Genomic DNA, 15,962 nt, shown 5'->3' with positions numbered 1-15,962 from the left:
GTGGCCCCTGCCGGAATGAGCCCTTCCTGGCCCTCCAGAATCCAGCGGGCAGGGGCAGGAACACAGAACCCCTCAGTGGGCTCTTGGCAGTGATGGTAAGTGGGTCGTGGCAGCTTCCGCCTCCTGGCTCCTGAACCTGCGTGCCCTTCTTAGGGACGCGGTGCCACAGAGCGGTCTTCGACCTCGCAGACCGCATCGTGCAGCGTGGCACTCGTCCTGTCAGACCGTCTCTCGAGCTGGTGCTTCCGTGTGCTTTGAGAAGGCGGTTGCGGCACTCGGGGGGGGGGGGGGGGGCATCTGCATCTGGACGGTGTGGTGTGTGTTACCTACCACCCACCGTGTTGGGTCCAGTCCCGAGCCTCCCCGCTGTGAAGGGGGGACCCCTGGTCAGATGCGGCGACGGAGCGATCCCATTGGGCAAATCTGATGCCGCGGCCTCGTGGGGGGCGGGGGGGTTGACACGATCCAGGAGTCTTCCCACTGTGCCCGCTCCCCAGTGCCTGCCCCGTATGCTTGTATCCAGACTTCCTTGTCCCTGCTGCTCTCGTCCTTTTCCTTCTCGTTCCCCTGACCACACAGCAGGCAGCCCAGGCATCTGGATTTTCAGCTCAGGCTCCCTCTCCGTTCCGCACGAAGCGAAGCGGGGTGAACTGCCGTGTCGCACTTCCGCGTGCGGGAAGATTTTCCTCTCCGGTGTCTTCGAGGGCAATCCCCAGTTGCTGCTGTAACAGAGCCATGGGCGCTCTTTGCTTTCGTCCCTGACGTCAGGCTGACCCGTCTGTCATCCAGGCTCGTGCCTGCCCCGCTCTGCCCGCTAGACGTACACGTCGGCGTTTCGCCGGGGGCACGGGCATGGAGTGCGCCGGCAGCTGTGGTGGGGGACGTGGAGGAGGTCTGGACTTCCTGCTTGTGGGAGTCACTTGTGCCTTCCACGCTGGCTCATTCTGGGGAGTCCCCTTTCCATCTGCTGGTGAACTGGTTGACCTACAAACCCAGCTCACGGTGGGGGGGATGGGGATGCTTGCGCCTTTGCTGTTCGTGACCTCTACCAGGGCCCGGTAATGCACACGCCAGGAGCTGTTCTCAAAGGGCGTATCATTCTTTGCTGTGATGGCGTGGCCTTACTTCAGAATCCCAGGGGGGTACGTTTGATTCTCCGCCTGGCACTTGCCAGGGGCTCCTTACTGCACCTGTTCCCGATACGGACGCCTCCCTACCGTCCAGGGTCACTGGATCCTACGGCCTAAACATCCGGGCCGCTTGTGCCAAGCCCCGGCCCTGCTGCAGAGAAAGCCTCTTGCTCTGGGCCCCACTCCCAGGTGGCAGCCGCTGTGCCACCCGGTCTGCGGGCCAGAGCAGCATTCCCAGCTGCGTTGCCCCCACGACTCAGCCGAGTGGGCGCTGCACTTCCTTCTTTGTGGATGTGTCTTTTACTCAGGAGGGGCTCTCCCAGCATGCCCCCAACTGCCACGCCCCTAGAAGCTTCACCAGAGTTGCCACCTCCAGAGCCTTCCCACGCTTTGTCTTCCACGCTCCCCCCGAAGCTTGTGTCTCTGGGGCACAGCCACCCACCGCTTGCTTGTCCTCCCCGGGCTGCCTGATCTCAGTCTCGCCCGCCAGGCCCGGCACCAGTTCCCCCGCTGGCACGCGGGAAGGGACGTGTGCAGCCCGCGCGGGTCACCTGCCAGCCGTGGGGGCGAGGCCTGTGCGGCATCCCCCAGTGGTGTGCTGACCACTTCCGGAGGGAGCTGGGGGGTGGTGGGGAAGTGTTTGCGCCCAGCATCCTCATGGGCATCCGTCAGGAGTCCGTGTTCCAGTTCTCAGGATCCCTGAAAACCGCAGCCTGGATCTGCATACTAACAGAATGCTCTGACCGAGCATTCGAACATCTTGAGCTCCGTAGCTGTCACGCAGTCCAGTCCGCAGTTCCATTTCAGGTCACTACGGGTCACCGATGAGGACCGGTTTACACCCACCAGGAAGGCTCCGGTGTTCTCTCACTTAGCCATTGACTGCTTGTTCACAGCTTTCGGTCCCTCATTACCCTTACGCAGGCCATCAGTGCAGGCTAGCAGCCACGAGCCAATCCTGCTGCTGTTGTAGATGTTTTTTACCTTCTGGATCTTCCACGGGTCCACACTGTTATTCCTGTCGTGGCATTTCCCTCCACCGGACAGTTTCCAGGTCACTTACGGCTCAGTCCCGTAGCAGGTGAACCAGTCTTGTGGTGGGACTCTTCACGCCTGCCCTTTCAAGACGGCCGCCTCCTCCCCTGCACAGTGGTCTGTGCACGAGGCCCGTGTCCCGGGATTACTACCCCTTTTTGTTAAACCACTCCCAGAGCCGCTCCTATTTGTCTGGGTCCTCGAGAGAAAGCCATCAAGATGGGGTCATACCTGCGAGGGTTTGGTTACGGGAACTGTGGTGTGGAAGGAAAGAGAGGAAGCGAGAAGAGGCCGGAAGAAGCGTCAGACCGGGATGCAGGCCTGACCCCCCCCCCCCCCAGTGAAGTGGGGGGTTGGGTAGAAGTGTCCTCTCCTCGTTGGCCGTGCATTCTGAGGAGGGTTGGGCAAAGCCCTGTGGTGTCCTTGTCTGCCTCTTGTCTTTGCCAGTTTGTCTGGGACTTCATTCTCATTTCTTGGCCGTGACTGTGGCAGTCTCCACCTCCTGTGGCGGAGGGGTTACCCATGCCTGCTGTTCGAGAGAGCAGCAGCTGAGCTGGGTGTGGGGTCCCACTTCCGAATTCCCAGGGAAGGGCTCTGGCCTGCTTTCAGCCACGTCTGGAATCTAGTTCACGGTTATGTGAACCAGGTTGTCTGTCTCTAAATTGAAACATTTCCCAGAAAGGTTGGGCGAACTACAGGTTTAATAGCAATACCTTATGTAACCTGTAATAATCCATAAATGTATGATTAGCAGTCTTTGATTTTTTTCTTAGCGCACAGGATGACTTTGAAGAATGCTCCGGATGCATCCTAGTTCTTCAAGCGAAGGAATCGAGAGGCATACTTAAGTGATTTGTTGGTGACTAATTGGGTTAGTTCATTATGTGTCCGTTTTTGTCGTTGCAGAGCATTTTCAAGAGTAATGAGTGACCCAACGTTTTCCCCTTTACCTCTACCCTGCCATTCAGTGTATTCAAAACTGGATTAGTGTCAGATAAAATAAAGGCCGGCTGGGGGAAAATTCACGTGTTAGGGTACTTCACCCTGAATCGGGAAGTCATGACAGTCATTGCTAGGTAATTAGAACTTTCCAAAGGAACTACAAAGCCATTTTTCTAAAGTTGAGAGGAGAGTAGCATTTCCTCCCCCTGTTGTATCGTTTGTATTTAGACAAGTGTGGGGGTGCCAAAGAGACGTATAACGACCGTGAGAAGTGAAGGCTGGGATTCATTAGAGCTGAAATACTGGAACAACAACACACGCAGTGCCCAAGGAGAGGGCCAAACAGAGACGTGTCTGCCTACACATGTCGGCGTGTAACCAGCAGACGGTTTTTCAATGCTCAGGTTGTGTTGGGGACCCTGGAAGTCGGTGTGGGAAACACAGAACTTGTAGGCTCAGTCCCTGAATTCAGAAAGCTTCTAGTCCACTTCGGGAGGAAGTCCTAGCCTGGGGCCAGGCATGTAGACTCCTGCAGTTCACTTGCAATGGTAAGCAGGGACACAGATACATCGCTGCCATGTTGCTTCCTTGGAATCCTTCTCAGACTTCCCTGTTGTCTTAAAATACAGTATGCTGGGGCACCTGGGTGGCTCATTCGGTTGAGCGTCCGACTTCGGCTCAGGTCACGATCTCGCGGTCCGTGAGTTCGAGCCCCACGTCGGGCTCTGGGCTGATGGCTCAGAGCCTGGAGCCTGCTTCCGATTCTGTGTCTTCCTCTCTCTCTGCCCCTCTGCCGTTCATGCTCTGTCTCTCTCTGTCTCAAAAATAAACAAACGTTAAAAAAATTTTTTTTTTTTTTAAATACAGTATGCTAATCGAAAAGGTGGCATACGGGCTGGCCGGCAGATCAGGAGGTGATACCATAAGGTAAATGTTACAGATCCCAAGATGAGGGGACTGCGTGGGGGGAAGCACCGGGTTTGGGGGGTACCTGGAGACAGAGCGAAAGAGGAAGCTGGCATGGAGAGCCTTTATCGCGGTTTCTGTGGGGAAGGATGGATAAGGCAGGCTGAGCAGGTTTGGGATTGGCTACTTGGAGTAATTTCAGCAGGCTTTGGGGCGTAATGTTGTCCCCGGTTGTCTGGCACCTGGTCCTGGGGTGACTGGGGCAGTTGGACGGTGGCGTGGGGTGTGAGAGCGGATAGAGGAGGTGCGGGCTGTGGGTTGATAGGTTTGCATACGAGAGGCGAGCCCCTGGGTGAGTTTACCAGCTCTAGGAATTGGCTAATCCCCGGAGGACCGATGCCTCCAGGGACCTCCATCTGGCTCCAAGATGTCAAAGCATCAGAATGCAGAAATAAAAGATGTGGGTACTGCACCCGCTTAGACTTAAGCTTTTTTTCTTTGGTGCCCTAATAACGCCTTAAGCAAGCCTCTAGGTGAGCCCTATCGGTGAGGCCGCAGTACCCATGGAGCCTCCCGTGACCCACCGTGTTGAGCCAACAGTTCACTGCGTGAACACAAGAGGGGGCTGTCTTAAATATGAAACTGAGGGCCTTTGGCGGGGGGGTGGGGTATCAGAGTGGGCCGTGAGCACCTCTGACTGAGAACATCGGGAAAATTCTGTGCGCGTTTTCAAGATTCCCTCGAAACAGCCAGTGGTAGCTCCCACATATGCCCTGATGAATGGCAGGTATCTCCGATATTGGGGACCCAGCCCAGGGAAAGAGGGGAGGGAGGTATTAACTAGCTGTGGCCGTGTTTCGGACATGTTGGTGGGACCTCTGTGATACGTGGATGATTAGGTTTCTGTGCATTTGAATAAATCGTAAGAGATATGGTGGTAGGCCGGGGGAGGTGTACCGGGAAGGTTGCTGGGCATGTCAGAGGCTGAAAAATACGATAAAGAGTGACATTTCATCCTGGATGAACACAGAACGAATGTGCAGGAGGGGCCTGTTATATGCGTAGCCTTCAGCTCCTAAATCTTACATTTACCCCAAACTCTCATAAATCCCTCTTTTGAGAAATTATTTAAAAGCTAATTCACACTTGGGCCAGTTTCACAAATCGGCGTTACAAGCAGGCTGCCCGCGAATTCAGAGTCTTCTAAGAACATCCAGTTCGCTAGCTTATCTGTGCCGTCCTTAGAAGCTTTTGCCACCACATCCCTCTCCACCCCCCACCCCCGATCGCTCCGTGCTTCTTTATGGATATCATGGTTTCTGTTGCTTAATTTCCTTCTCGCTTTCCTGGAGTGAGTCCCCGTTTTCAGTAGTTTTCTTTCCCACACCCTGTGCTTTTATTAAGTTTGTTAATGAGTTTTCTCTTTTTCCCTTATGACAAATTCTGGCTTTCTAGTTCATTTTATTGTGATTAGTTACCATCCCGTCCTGTTGTTCTAATGTGGTTCCAGAAAGAAATGACAACTCACAGTAAATCTTCTGTTTTTTGCCTTGAGACTTGGACCTCTAGAATTTTCATATTTTAGCATTCCTTCCTTGAGCGTGTACATCTTCTTTCACATAACTTCCATGCGAATATTGTTATCTTTTGTGGTTCAGCCTTATCGTCGGCTAGTAAACCGCTCCTTTTACTAGTATGATAGAAATAATAGTTAACATTATAACAACATATAAGATGTCATTAAATCAATAATCAGTCACATTTTTTTTAGTGCTGTTACAGTTCAGGCTGTTCTAAATGATTAACATATGTAATCGTTCATTAGGTTCGCACTCTCTAAGGTAGGGACTGCTATATTCTCTCCATTTTACAGGGAGGAAACAGGCACAGAGAGGTGAAGGGATGTGCTGTAGGCATTGCGCCTGCGTCAATGGCAGTGGTATTTGAATCTGAAAATAGGGTCAGTGTGTTGAACGACCACCTTCATGGATATAAGGCAGAAATAGTCAATTAAACGTTGGCTAATTGGACAGAACTTTTCCTTTACAGCTCTCACCCCCTTTTGCCTTCCTTTGCTTCATTCTCCACATTACCACACAGGACCATTGTTCACCCTTCAGATTTCAGGTCCCGCGTCCACAGGAACTTGTCCGTGACTCTAGACAGCTGAGCACCCTGACCCCACAAACGGTTTTCTAACCCCGAATTCGTTAACCTGCGTGGTCGGGTCAATGTCTCTCTCCCTCGTAGAATAGAGCTTCAATGGGAAGGGGGGTTCCTTGTCTGCTTTGACTCCCCATTGGATCGTCAACCTCCTACACCGCCGGGTAGGTGGTAGGTGCTCTGTAAGTATTTATTAGATGTATGAGCAAAAGTTTTAAAGAAAGGAGGAAGAAAGGCAAAGATTTATTATATGCTTACCACATTCCAGAATCTTTAGGTACAGGGTACCATTCAGTTGTTGTACCAGTTGGAAATAAGTTTCACACCAGGTAACAGAAAGCCCAACTACGGTGGTTTGAACAAATAGGATGTTATTTGTCTCCCGTAACAAGAATTCCAGATTGGCACTTCAGGGCAGGTTTGACCGCTGACCAACATCCTAGGCTCTTGTGTTTCTGTACCTCCAAGTTGGCCAATATGATGATCTTGTCAAAATAACGGTTATGTCCCAGTCACTGGATTTTCTACTGTCGTATGAGCGGTAGGTTGGTTGTCTAAGTAGCAGGTTTGAAACTCTATATGCCTCCTTAAACAAAATGTTGAGATTTCATGTTATTTATAATGTACTTTTTGCAGAGAGAAGTGAAAAGGATTCCCAGGTTTCCCCACATTGGGGAAAGCTTTCCTGAGGTGTCTGGTGATCTTTCACCGTGCATTCTTATGTCCGGGGCATTAAAAGCTATGTGGGAACTGTGCGGGGAGAGATTATTGGCAGGTGTAACTGGTGGGTGACCTGGTTGGCATTTTCCGTAGGGGGAAGCCCTGGCCCAGTGTCCCATGTTTGTAGATCTCTCTTCCAGTATTCCCAGGGAGGGATGTCCCGGTCTCTTTGGGTGGGAGTGAAAACCAGGCTGCCAGGGCTCTGGGAGCCACGTGGAGAAGCCAGCCAGGGAACGAGGGTGTAGGGAGAAGCCCCGTCTTACGTTCAGTGTAGACTTTGATTGAATACCCCTGGTCTCAGTGCATTTCCTACCCCAACCTTTAGCTCTGCTTTGTGTCTCAAGTCCAAATCCTGGAGTTCACCAGAAAGTAAAACATGCCGGGTAGGGTGGAGTGGAGGCAGCCCAGGAAGGGAGAAGGAATTTGTAAATGGATTTTTAAAAGCTAGTCCTCCTGTTGTCATATTCCTTCGTGTAGATCCTTGTGGTTCATCTAGTTCATTAGCTTATCCCACTTGGGAAGCCATCCCCCGCTTCCCCACCTCTGTCCGTTTCATGCGTACGTGTCACCTTCTGTTCCTGAGCTGTTGTTGGGGAAGGTGGGCAGGTGGGCTCACTTCCTTTCTCCCTTCATTGGCCTCCAGGGTATGGCCTTGTCTGTGTCTTCATCTGATTAGGCTCTGTCCAGTTTGGGACCGCTGTGTCCTTTCCTGCCCTTAGCACTTCTGGGCTTATGCCTTTTTGATCTCTCATCATGTTAGTAGAGAGGGAGGGAAAGTATAAATGCATGCATTCAGTCATTCATACTTTACTGGAAATCTTGCTTACATTATCTTTCTATAAAAGTCGAGTTGTATGCCAAATATATCTTGGCAATCGATAAACTTTTATGTAATTAATTCGACATCTGCTGTGTTTCTAGCTGATTGTCTCACGTAGAAAGGATAATGAAAACTCTAAGTTTCTTAAAATGTGACTGTGAGCTTTTAAAAAAATGTCTTTTTGATTTTCAGATCGTGAGCCATGCCTTTAGTGAAGAGGAACATCGAGCCCCGGCACTTGTGCCGGGGAGCCCTGCCGGAGGGGATTACCAGTGAACTTGAATGTGTAACCAACAGTACCCTTGCTGCTATCATACGCCAGCTCAGCAGTCTAAGTAAGTCGTCTTCTGTCTAGAACACTTTTTTCTGATTACCGATGGCATGTGACGAACTTTAACGTCAGCACATTGGTTTCACTTCAGTCGTTAGTTTTGTCCCAAGAAGAGACCGCAGCTTTGAAGGAAAGAGCCCACCCCCACCCCCTCCCGATTTTCCCAGAGTGAAATAACTCACTGGTCTTACGATACCAACTTTATGTGCTGAAGACGTAAAGTTCAAATTGACCCTTTTACAGATTGTTAGATAAGACCGAATTATGGATTCAAAGTAGTGTCGGTTCTTATTAAATGAGGATTAAATGATTGGTACTTTTTTTAAAAATGTGAATTACTTTGTTAAGCTTGGACAGGACTGATTTTTTTCTTTTTAACGGGATAAATTAAAAACTTGTTAACACTTGTAACATGCCTGGCACAGAGTAGGTGCTCAAGTATTTGTTGATGAACTAATGCTCCAAGTGAATTGACGATTAAAGCCAAAAAGTAGTGAGATTTGCTGATTCTCACTTACTAAAATGCAGGTACCAACTTCCAAATTGAGGTCAACAGATAAACTGTTACATATACGACACTGTGTATGTATTACATGTGCAGGTATATAAACGCAAGCAAATATAAGGAAGAAAGGACTTTCTGTTATTTTCATTTTGAATATGAAGGTGAAACACCCAAGAAATAGTTCATTTCTTAAGACTCAGATATTCACGAAAATGCATTTTCCTTCAAAGGTTCTTGAAGTCAGAATGTTTTCCCCTTAACTCTTACATTTATAAAACGATCTTGTTATCTTACTTTGTCCCACTCCTTTTTGGTTTAGATGGTTTACACCGCATTTGGGTGACGGGTTTTCACAGTAAAATGTTCCAGAAGCTTTGTTAATAATTAGAAAATCCTCCATAATTCCACCTACTGGTAGCCTCAAGCATAGAAATATGCTTTTTAAGAACATTCAGGTACTTTCTGGGGTGCCTTGGGGGCTTAGTTGGTTAAGTGTCTGACCCTTGATATCGGCTCAGGTCACAATCTCGCAGTTCATGGGTTTGAGCCCTGTGTCTGGCTCTGTGCTGACAGCACAGAATCTGCTTGGGTTTTCTCTGTCTCTCTCTCTCTGTCTCTCTCTCTCTGTCTCTCTCTCTGTCTCTTTGTACCCCTCCCCTCCCCCCTCCCCGCTGGTGCTCGCTTGCTGTCTCTCTCTCTCTGTCTCTCTCTCAAAATGAATAAATAAACATTAAAAAAAAATAAAAACACTCAAGTAATTTTATTTAAATTTTGAAGAAGAAACATTCTGGAGAAGTATTTTTTGTTTAAAAGAATTGTACAGTGTTGTTATATTTTTCATATATCTATAATCATTGGCTGAGGCAAAAGTAACTTGAAAATTACTTAAAATCTGTTTTGAAATAGATATCTTTCGGAATCCAAACTAATTACAATTGATTTTGAGTAGCGGTTGTTGATAAAATGTATAAATTGGTATAATTACAGGAAAATAGCTGGTAAATTATCGAAGGCTAGAAATGTTTCTGTTTGAATTCATAATATTTTTGTAAGAATACTCTGGTCTCTTGTTTTTATGGCTGAAATGTCTATTGACGTAGAGTATAAAAGATGGAAACCAACATAAATCGTTGAAGTTTTAGTAGTCAGGCTGCGTCTCATGCTGTAATAACACTCAGCGTCGTGTTGTTGGTCGTGTTTATGGCGTCTGTAAGCAAACCCCACACGTACTATGTTCTGTTCCCCGTAGTCTGCTCATGGAGGCAGAATAAGAATGGCCCCTCTAAAGATGTCTGCGTCTTAATCCTCGGAACCTGTGGATACGCTATGTGACATGATGGGGAAATGAAGGTTGCTAATCAGCTAATCTTAAGAAAGAGGTTAGCTTGGATTATCCAGTGCAATCCCAGGGTTCCTTTAAACGTGGAAGGAGGAGGTGGAACAGCCCACATCAGAGCGATGTGATGTGAGAAAGACTGAATCAGCCGTCGCCAGCTTAGAAGATGGCAGAAGAGATCGTAAACCGCGGAACGCGGGCCACTTCTGGAAGGTGGAAAAGACCAGGAGATAGATTCTCCTCTGGGGCCTCCAGGATGAACGTAGCGCTGCCAAAACCTTGATTTAGCCCAGTGACATCCCTTTCAGACTTCTGACCGCTAGGTTTCATTGCACCCACCTAATCCACTCAGGGATGGGCACCGACCGGCCTCAAGGACAGTCAGCCTTAGTTAGGCTGCCCCAGTGGGTCCCAGCCCTGTCCCTGCTAGAATCACCTGGGGAGCTTTAAAACAAGGTGCTAGGAATCCCCCCAGAGATGATGATTGGAGTGTGCCCTGGCGGTGTGATCTAGAGAATCTGGTACCGTGTATCCGCATTGAAACGATGAGCCAGGTCAGCCCTATGCTTGCAGGAAGTTTGACCTAAGAAACACGGCGAGCTCGCTAGGTTATTATGGGACCTGCTGCTGAAGTGTCCCCCAGGACCAAAGCAGTGATGGCCACCCACAAGCTGAAGCTGGGGTTGTGGGCAGAGTTTAAGAGAAGGCAGAGGAAGCCAGCTGGTGAAGGCAGGCAGAAAGCATGGGCAGAAACAGGAGCTGACTGGGAGAGAGACCGCAGGTCGCAGCCAGGCGGAGGGAGCACCTTGTCCCTACACCTGCGCAGGGGAGCTTTCCCTCCGGTTCAGGGGGCAGTGGTCGGGCATCCTCAGAGCACACCTGCTACCTTCCCCTTCCTCGTGATCCATGCTTGCGGCCCAAAGAGACTGCCGGAAAGGGGACTATAGTGATACGTACGCCAAGGATGTAATTGTAGGAAACTAATACACCTAGTTACTTACTGGTAGTAGAATAGCACGTTGTCGGTTACCAGTGATTTATTCATGAGTGATTGTTCACTCGGGATCCCCTAGGTGCAACGCACAGCAAATAAAATCGACTTGGTACCTGCGTGGAATTTTAAAAGCATATATAATTGGCGGTGATGTCATAGAACAGGAAGCATATGCACTTACTATGACGATGCTCTAGCACTCACACGTGTAATAAATGACCGCTCCATTTGGGGTGACTCCATTTTGTGGGGGGCTTGCACGGAGTCGAACTATATGACAGGAGATATTTTTTGATCTAATTTTTTATGGTCTAAACTTGCTAGGAAGAATCAGAATTTAAAAATTACGTTTTTATGTTATTTTCTAATTTTGTAATCCTTCATCAGGTATTTTTAAAATGAAGTTTTAGGAATGCATGAATCTGTCATTCAAAGTCTTCTAAAAAAAAAAAAAAGTCTTCTACTGAGCATTAATTCCCAAGATAAAGTCAAAAAGGAATCTATTTTTTTATCCCATTAGGCAGTAGGCCCAGATAAGTCTTAATCTTCCCTGCTTTCCTACCCACCGTCCCACACGCCATGACCACCCCTCGTGGGGGTTCCCCAGGTTAGGAGCAGGTGGTAACATCACCTGAACTTCTCATGAACCAGATAGAGAGAGGCTGGACTCCATCTACAAAGGCCACGGTGGGCAGAGTCCCATGGGAACTTGAAGGATTTGCCTCGACCCCACACACACTCCTATGCGCCTGAACAGCAGAGACTTGCCCTGGGCGACCTTCTGCGATGGTCCAGGGTAACTGATTCTCCAGTAGGTGCAAGGGAGGAAGAACAGACCAGGAGTCCACAGGAATTTGGTTGTTCTTTTCCAAAAAGGAAAACTTAGAAATCCAGGCCCCGTTTCACCAGATCATTCTGATTCTCATCACGTGTCTGGGGCAGTTCAGCATCATGCAGATATCGCTGACTTTGCATAATCAAGAAAAGAATATGGTCCTGGATACCAACTAGACCTCTGAAGCCCCTAAAATTCTGCATAACTTCTGGGAAATCTATAGGTTTTTACCAAGTACCATGTTCCCATTATATCCAGATGAGACACTTGACTTTAAAGGATGAGAAATTTTGTCAGCCCTAGATTTTTTTAACCAGGCTTTTCAGGGAATTGAAATCTTTTCAATGAGAAAATATTGATTATTGTAATGAGTTTAAGAACAGTCATAGAAATGCAAGAGCAGATTTGTAACTTGAATTGCCTTATAGTTAAAAGATCAAAGCTTTCTCCAATAAAGAATTAGTAATTTTCAGATTTTTTTTTTCTTTTGTGTGTTCCTGACTTCTAATAGGAGTGATCTGGGGGAAGTGGGAGGAGACAGGGAAGCCATTATTTAAAACCGTTTTGGTTAGGGGCGCCTGGGTGGCTCAGTCGGTTAAGCGTCCGACTTCGGCTCAGGCCGTGATCTCGCGCTTCGTGAGTTCGAGCCCTGCGTCGGGCTCTGTGCTGACAGCTCAGAACCTGGAGCCTGCTTCTGATTCTGTGTCTCCCTCTCTCTCTGACCCTCCCCCCATTCATGCTCTGTCTCTCTCTGTCTCAAAAATAAATAAACGTTAAAAAAAAATTTTTTTTAAACAGTTTTGGTTAATAGTGTGTTACTTGGTTTTCTAACTATGGAATATTGACTTTTTTTCCTTCAAATAATGACAGTTTAGTGTAGCAATTAAATCAGTGCTTTTTCATCATTTTGCTTGATTAATAATCTGAGTACTCTTGTTCCTATCAGCTAGTTGCTCAATTAAAATTACAGTATCTTGCAATCAAATTCCTACTGATATTATAATGTAATTTTAATATAATTTGCATTAAAAAGGACATGGGAATATAGGACATTTGTGCCAAGGATGACATAAACCCTCTTTAATACCTCTAGGCTGTTTTTTACTACTTCTTTTCTCTTTGTTCTTGTGATAATAATGGTCTTTCTTTTCCCATCTGAAGAAGCCTCCCAGGATGTCACAAAGAAAGGGATCAGACCTTTAGTGCAGCACCCCCCTACCAAGGTTTTTGCTTGTATTAGATGGCATTAATGAGATAATACAGAGAACTTACAGAGCACAGGAAAGCACACAGGAAAAAAAAATTTCAAAATTTTCATTAATCAGAGAAGGTAATCGGTAATGCCTTGTATACATCTTCATAAAAATTGTATCTTATTATACATATGGTTTTGTAGCCTGTACTCAATATATAATAAGCATCTTTGTTGATTCTTCTAGGACATAGTTTTTAATGGCTAGAGATTATTATATTGATATACCATAATTATTTAACCATGTTTCTACTGTTGGACATATAAATTGTTTCTTTGTTAAGGGGTGACACTATCATAAATTCTTGTATAAACCAGTATATACATCTCCAGTTATTTTTGGTATTAAAAAATTTTTTTGAGACACCATTCATTTTAAATACACCTCTCCTTTAAAAACTTATTACAGGGGCGCCTGGGTGGCGCGGTCGGTTAAGCGTCCGACTTCAGCCAGGTCACAATCTCGCGGTCCGTGGGTTCGAGCCCCGCGTCAAGCTCTGGGCTGATGGCTCAGAGCCTGGAGCCTGTTTCCGATTCTGTGTCTCCCTCTCTCTCTGCCCCTCCCCCGTTCATGCTCTGTCTCTCTCTGTCCCAAAAATAAATAAAAGTTGAAAAAAAAAATTAAAAAAAAAAAAACTTATTACAGAATCAGCTGCCTGGGTGGCTCAATCGGTTGGGGATCCGACTTCGGCTCAGGTCATGATCTCACAGCTCGTGCGTTCGAGCTCCATGTCAGGCTCTGTGCTGACGACTCAGAGCCTGGAGCCTGCTTCAGATTCTGTGTCTCCCTCTCTCTCTGCCCCTCCCCTGCTCACGCTCTGTCTCTCTCAAAAATAAATAAACATTAAATAAATTAATTAAAAAAATTATTACAAAATCAATTTTTCTGTTAATTTCAGTGTTTCAGGTAATTGCATGAATGAGAAAGGAGATCTGTTGACTTCTCAAAGATTTTAATAAATGATTAATATTTTTACTAATAATCCTTGTGATGCATACTGCTTCATATCAAACCAAATGCTAGATCAGCATAAAAAATACTACCTATTAATGGGGAGATACCCAGGTGGCTCTCAGTTAGGTGTCTGACTTTGGCTCTGGTCATGATCTCATGGTTTGTGAGTTTGAGCCCTGTGTGGCGCTCTGTACTTACAGCTCAGAGCCTGGAGCCCACTTTGGATATTCCCTCTCTCTCTCTCTCTCTCTCTCTCTCTGTCTCCTGCTCCCCCACTTGTTCTCTCTCTGTCTCAAATATAAATAAATAAATAAATATAAAAAAAAGATTAAAAAAATACTACCTTAAGGGCTTGCTCACCTTTGGTTTATCTAATCAGATCTAAAATTTGGAGTTAGATTAATTGATTATATCAAGTGCAGTTCTACTCAGAATAGAGATCTAAATATTTTGAAGGCATGCACTAAATAGATCTCTAAGATGTTTGTAGGACGATATGGGGGAGGAAGGGGAGATACCCAAATGCAGTAGGTACAAGAAATAGATCACAAGTACATTTCCATGCAGCGTAAGGCCAGGGTTAAAAGGCTATTTTAGGAGAAAACGTACTGCTGTATCTGGATAGAGGTTGACTGGAAGAAACAGCAAGAACTTTAAAAATTTTAATGCTTCAAACTGAGATAAATGTTTGCATTTCTTGTGGACTCAAACAGAAAGCCAGTGAAGGGAGATGAGCAATGTATACTTAGGAAAACTATGAGATAAAAGTTCTGTCAGCAAATTGGAGGCAAGTGTAAGAGGCCCCTCTCCCGAGAGGCAGGATTGTTAGGAATTCAAGCACTTTGCGGACACATCATTTGACCTGAGATATCAGAAATACTTCCTTACAGGCATTATAGAAGTAATTACGACTTAGATTGTTTTTCATTTCTCCTTTTTCTAGATGGACCTCTACATAGCAGAGTTTAAATGTAAGATAATTCATAGGAACACAAGTTGGAGAGTCCAGCCAAATCTGTATGTTTAGTCCTATCATTGAACTTCTGGTTTATCATCTGTATCCTTCCTGTTTCATGAGTATGCAGGCTTATGTGATTTATAGATGGTTTCCTTTCCCTTTCTTTCTTTCTTTCTTTCTTTCTTTCTTTCTTTCTTTCTTCTCTTGAGAGTATGCAGGAGTGGGGGAGAGGAGCAGAGGGACAGAAAAAGAGAGAGAGAGAGAGAGAGAGAGAGAACCTCAAGCATGCTTGACGCCCAGTGCAGAGCCTGATATGGGGCTCGATGCCATGACCCTGGGATCATGGCCTGAGCTGAAATTGAGTCGGACGCTCAACTGACTGAGCCACCCAGGCGTCCCTAGATGTTTTTCTAATTGTTTTGCTTTACTAAAGCCGACCATCTAAAAACTTTGAGGGAAGATTTTAAAGGTTTTTAATATTCTAAAATTTTGGTATGCTCACTCCCACATTAGGAACATGATTGTTATTATCAGCGGCATAAAGTAGCATTCTTCTGTCAAGCGTGCCCTTGTATAAGACTAAACATTTGCTATCTCATTTCTACTATTCTACATACCTTGTCCAGTGAAAAAATACAAGACATTCAGAAAAGGAGAAAAATGTGACTTCATAATTAAGAGAAAAAGCAACTGGTGGCCGCAGGACCCATAGATGACCCCAGTTTTGGAGTAGCTGAAAAATGCTATGAAAAATATATTGAAGGCGACTTCCAGGTTCCAACCTGGCATTGAAGGGGCTCAGAAATGATTGGTGATAAAAAATCGCAAGAAAAAGCTGAACAAATTGAAAACCCAGAAGCTTCTCTTCGATCTGTCAGAGAACGGAGGTCACAGTTCAAACCACTGCCCCCACGTGTGGAAAGACTGGTGAATTGCTGAGGGCTCAGTGAGAACAAGTTTGAGAGTTAAAAGCTCAGGGCGGGGGGTCCATTCTTTGTGGGGCTTCCACACTTCGTGAGTTTTACTGTCAGGTGCCCTTCTGTTCTCACGGTAAACATTGAGTAAAATCCCCTTGAGTTT

General features: G+C 46.6%; 1 protein-coding gene and 1 long non-coding RNA gene across 11 annotated transcripts in view; one reads left to right on the top strand and one right to left on the bottom strand.

Moving 5' to 3' along the window:
* The window catches only part of WASF3 (WASP family member 3), a 136,885-nt gene that overhangs the window by 83,062 nt on the left and 37,861 nt on the right, over positions 1 to 15,962 (top strand). For all 10 annotated transcript variants that reach the window (XM_086714837.1, XM_086714855.1, XM_086714797.1 and 7 more), the window contains one exon: positions 7,909 to 8,051. In XM_086714837.1, coding sequence (XP_086570963.1) covers positions 7,919 to 8,051 — 133 coding nt within the window. In that variant the 5' untranslated portion in view covers positions 7,909 to 7,918. The remainder of the gene's footprint in view (positions 1 to 7,908; positions 8,052 to 15,962) is intronic.
* On the bottom strand, positions 6,517 to 11,041 carry LOC147584877 (uncharacterized). The gene is made up of 3 exons (XR_015254017.1): positions 10,890 to 11,041; positions 7,466 to 7,643; positions 6,517 to 6,762 (listed from the first exon to the last, which is right to left on the bottom strand). It is a non-coding gene; the product is annotated as an uncharacterized LOC147584877 (long non-coding RNA).

The sequence above is a fragment of the Puma concolor genome, chromosome A1, assembly GCF_028749965.1.
Source record: "Puma concolor isolate L17-30 chromosome A1, mPumCon1.1.hap2, whole genome shotgun sequence".
NCBI lineage: Eukaryota > Metazoa > Chordata > Mammalia > Carnivora > Felidae > Puma > Puma concolor.
Note: the sequence above shows the minus strand (reverse complement) of the source record. Positions and strands in the feature narration are given on the sequence as shown.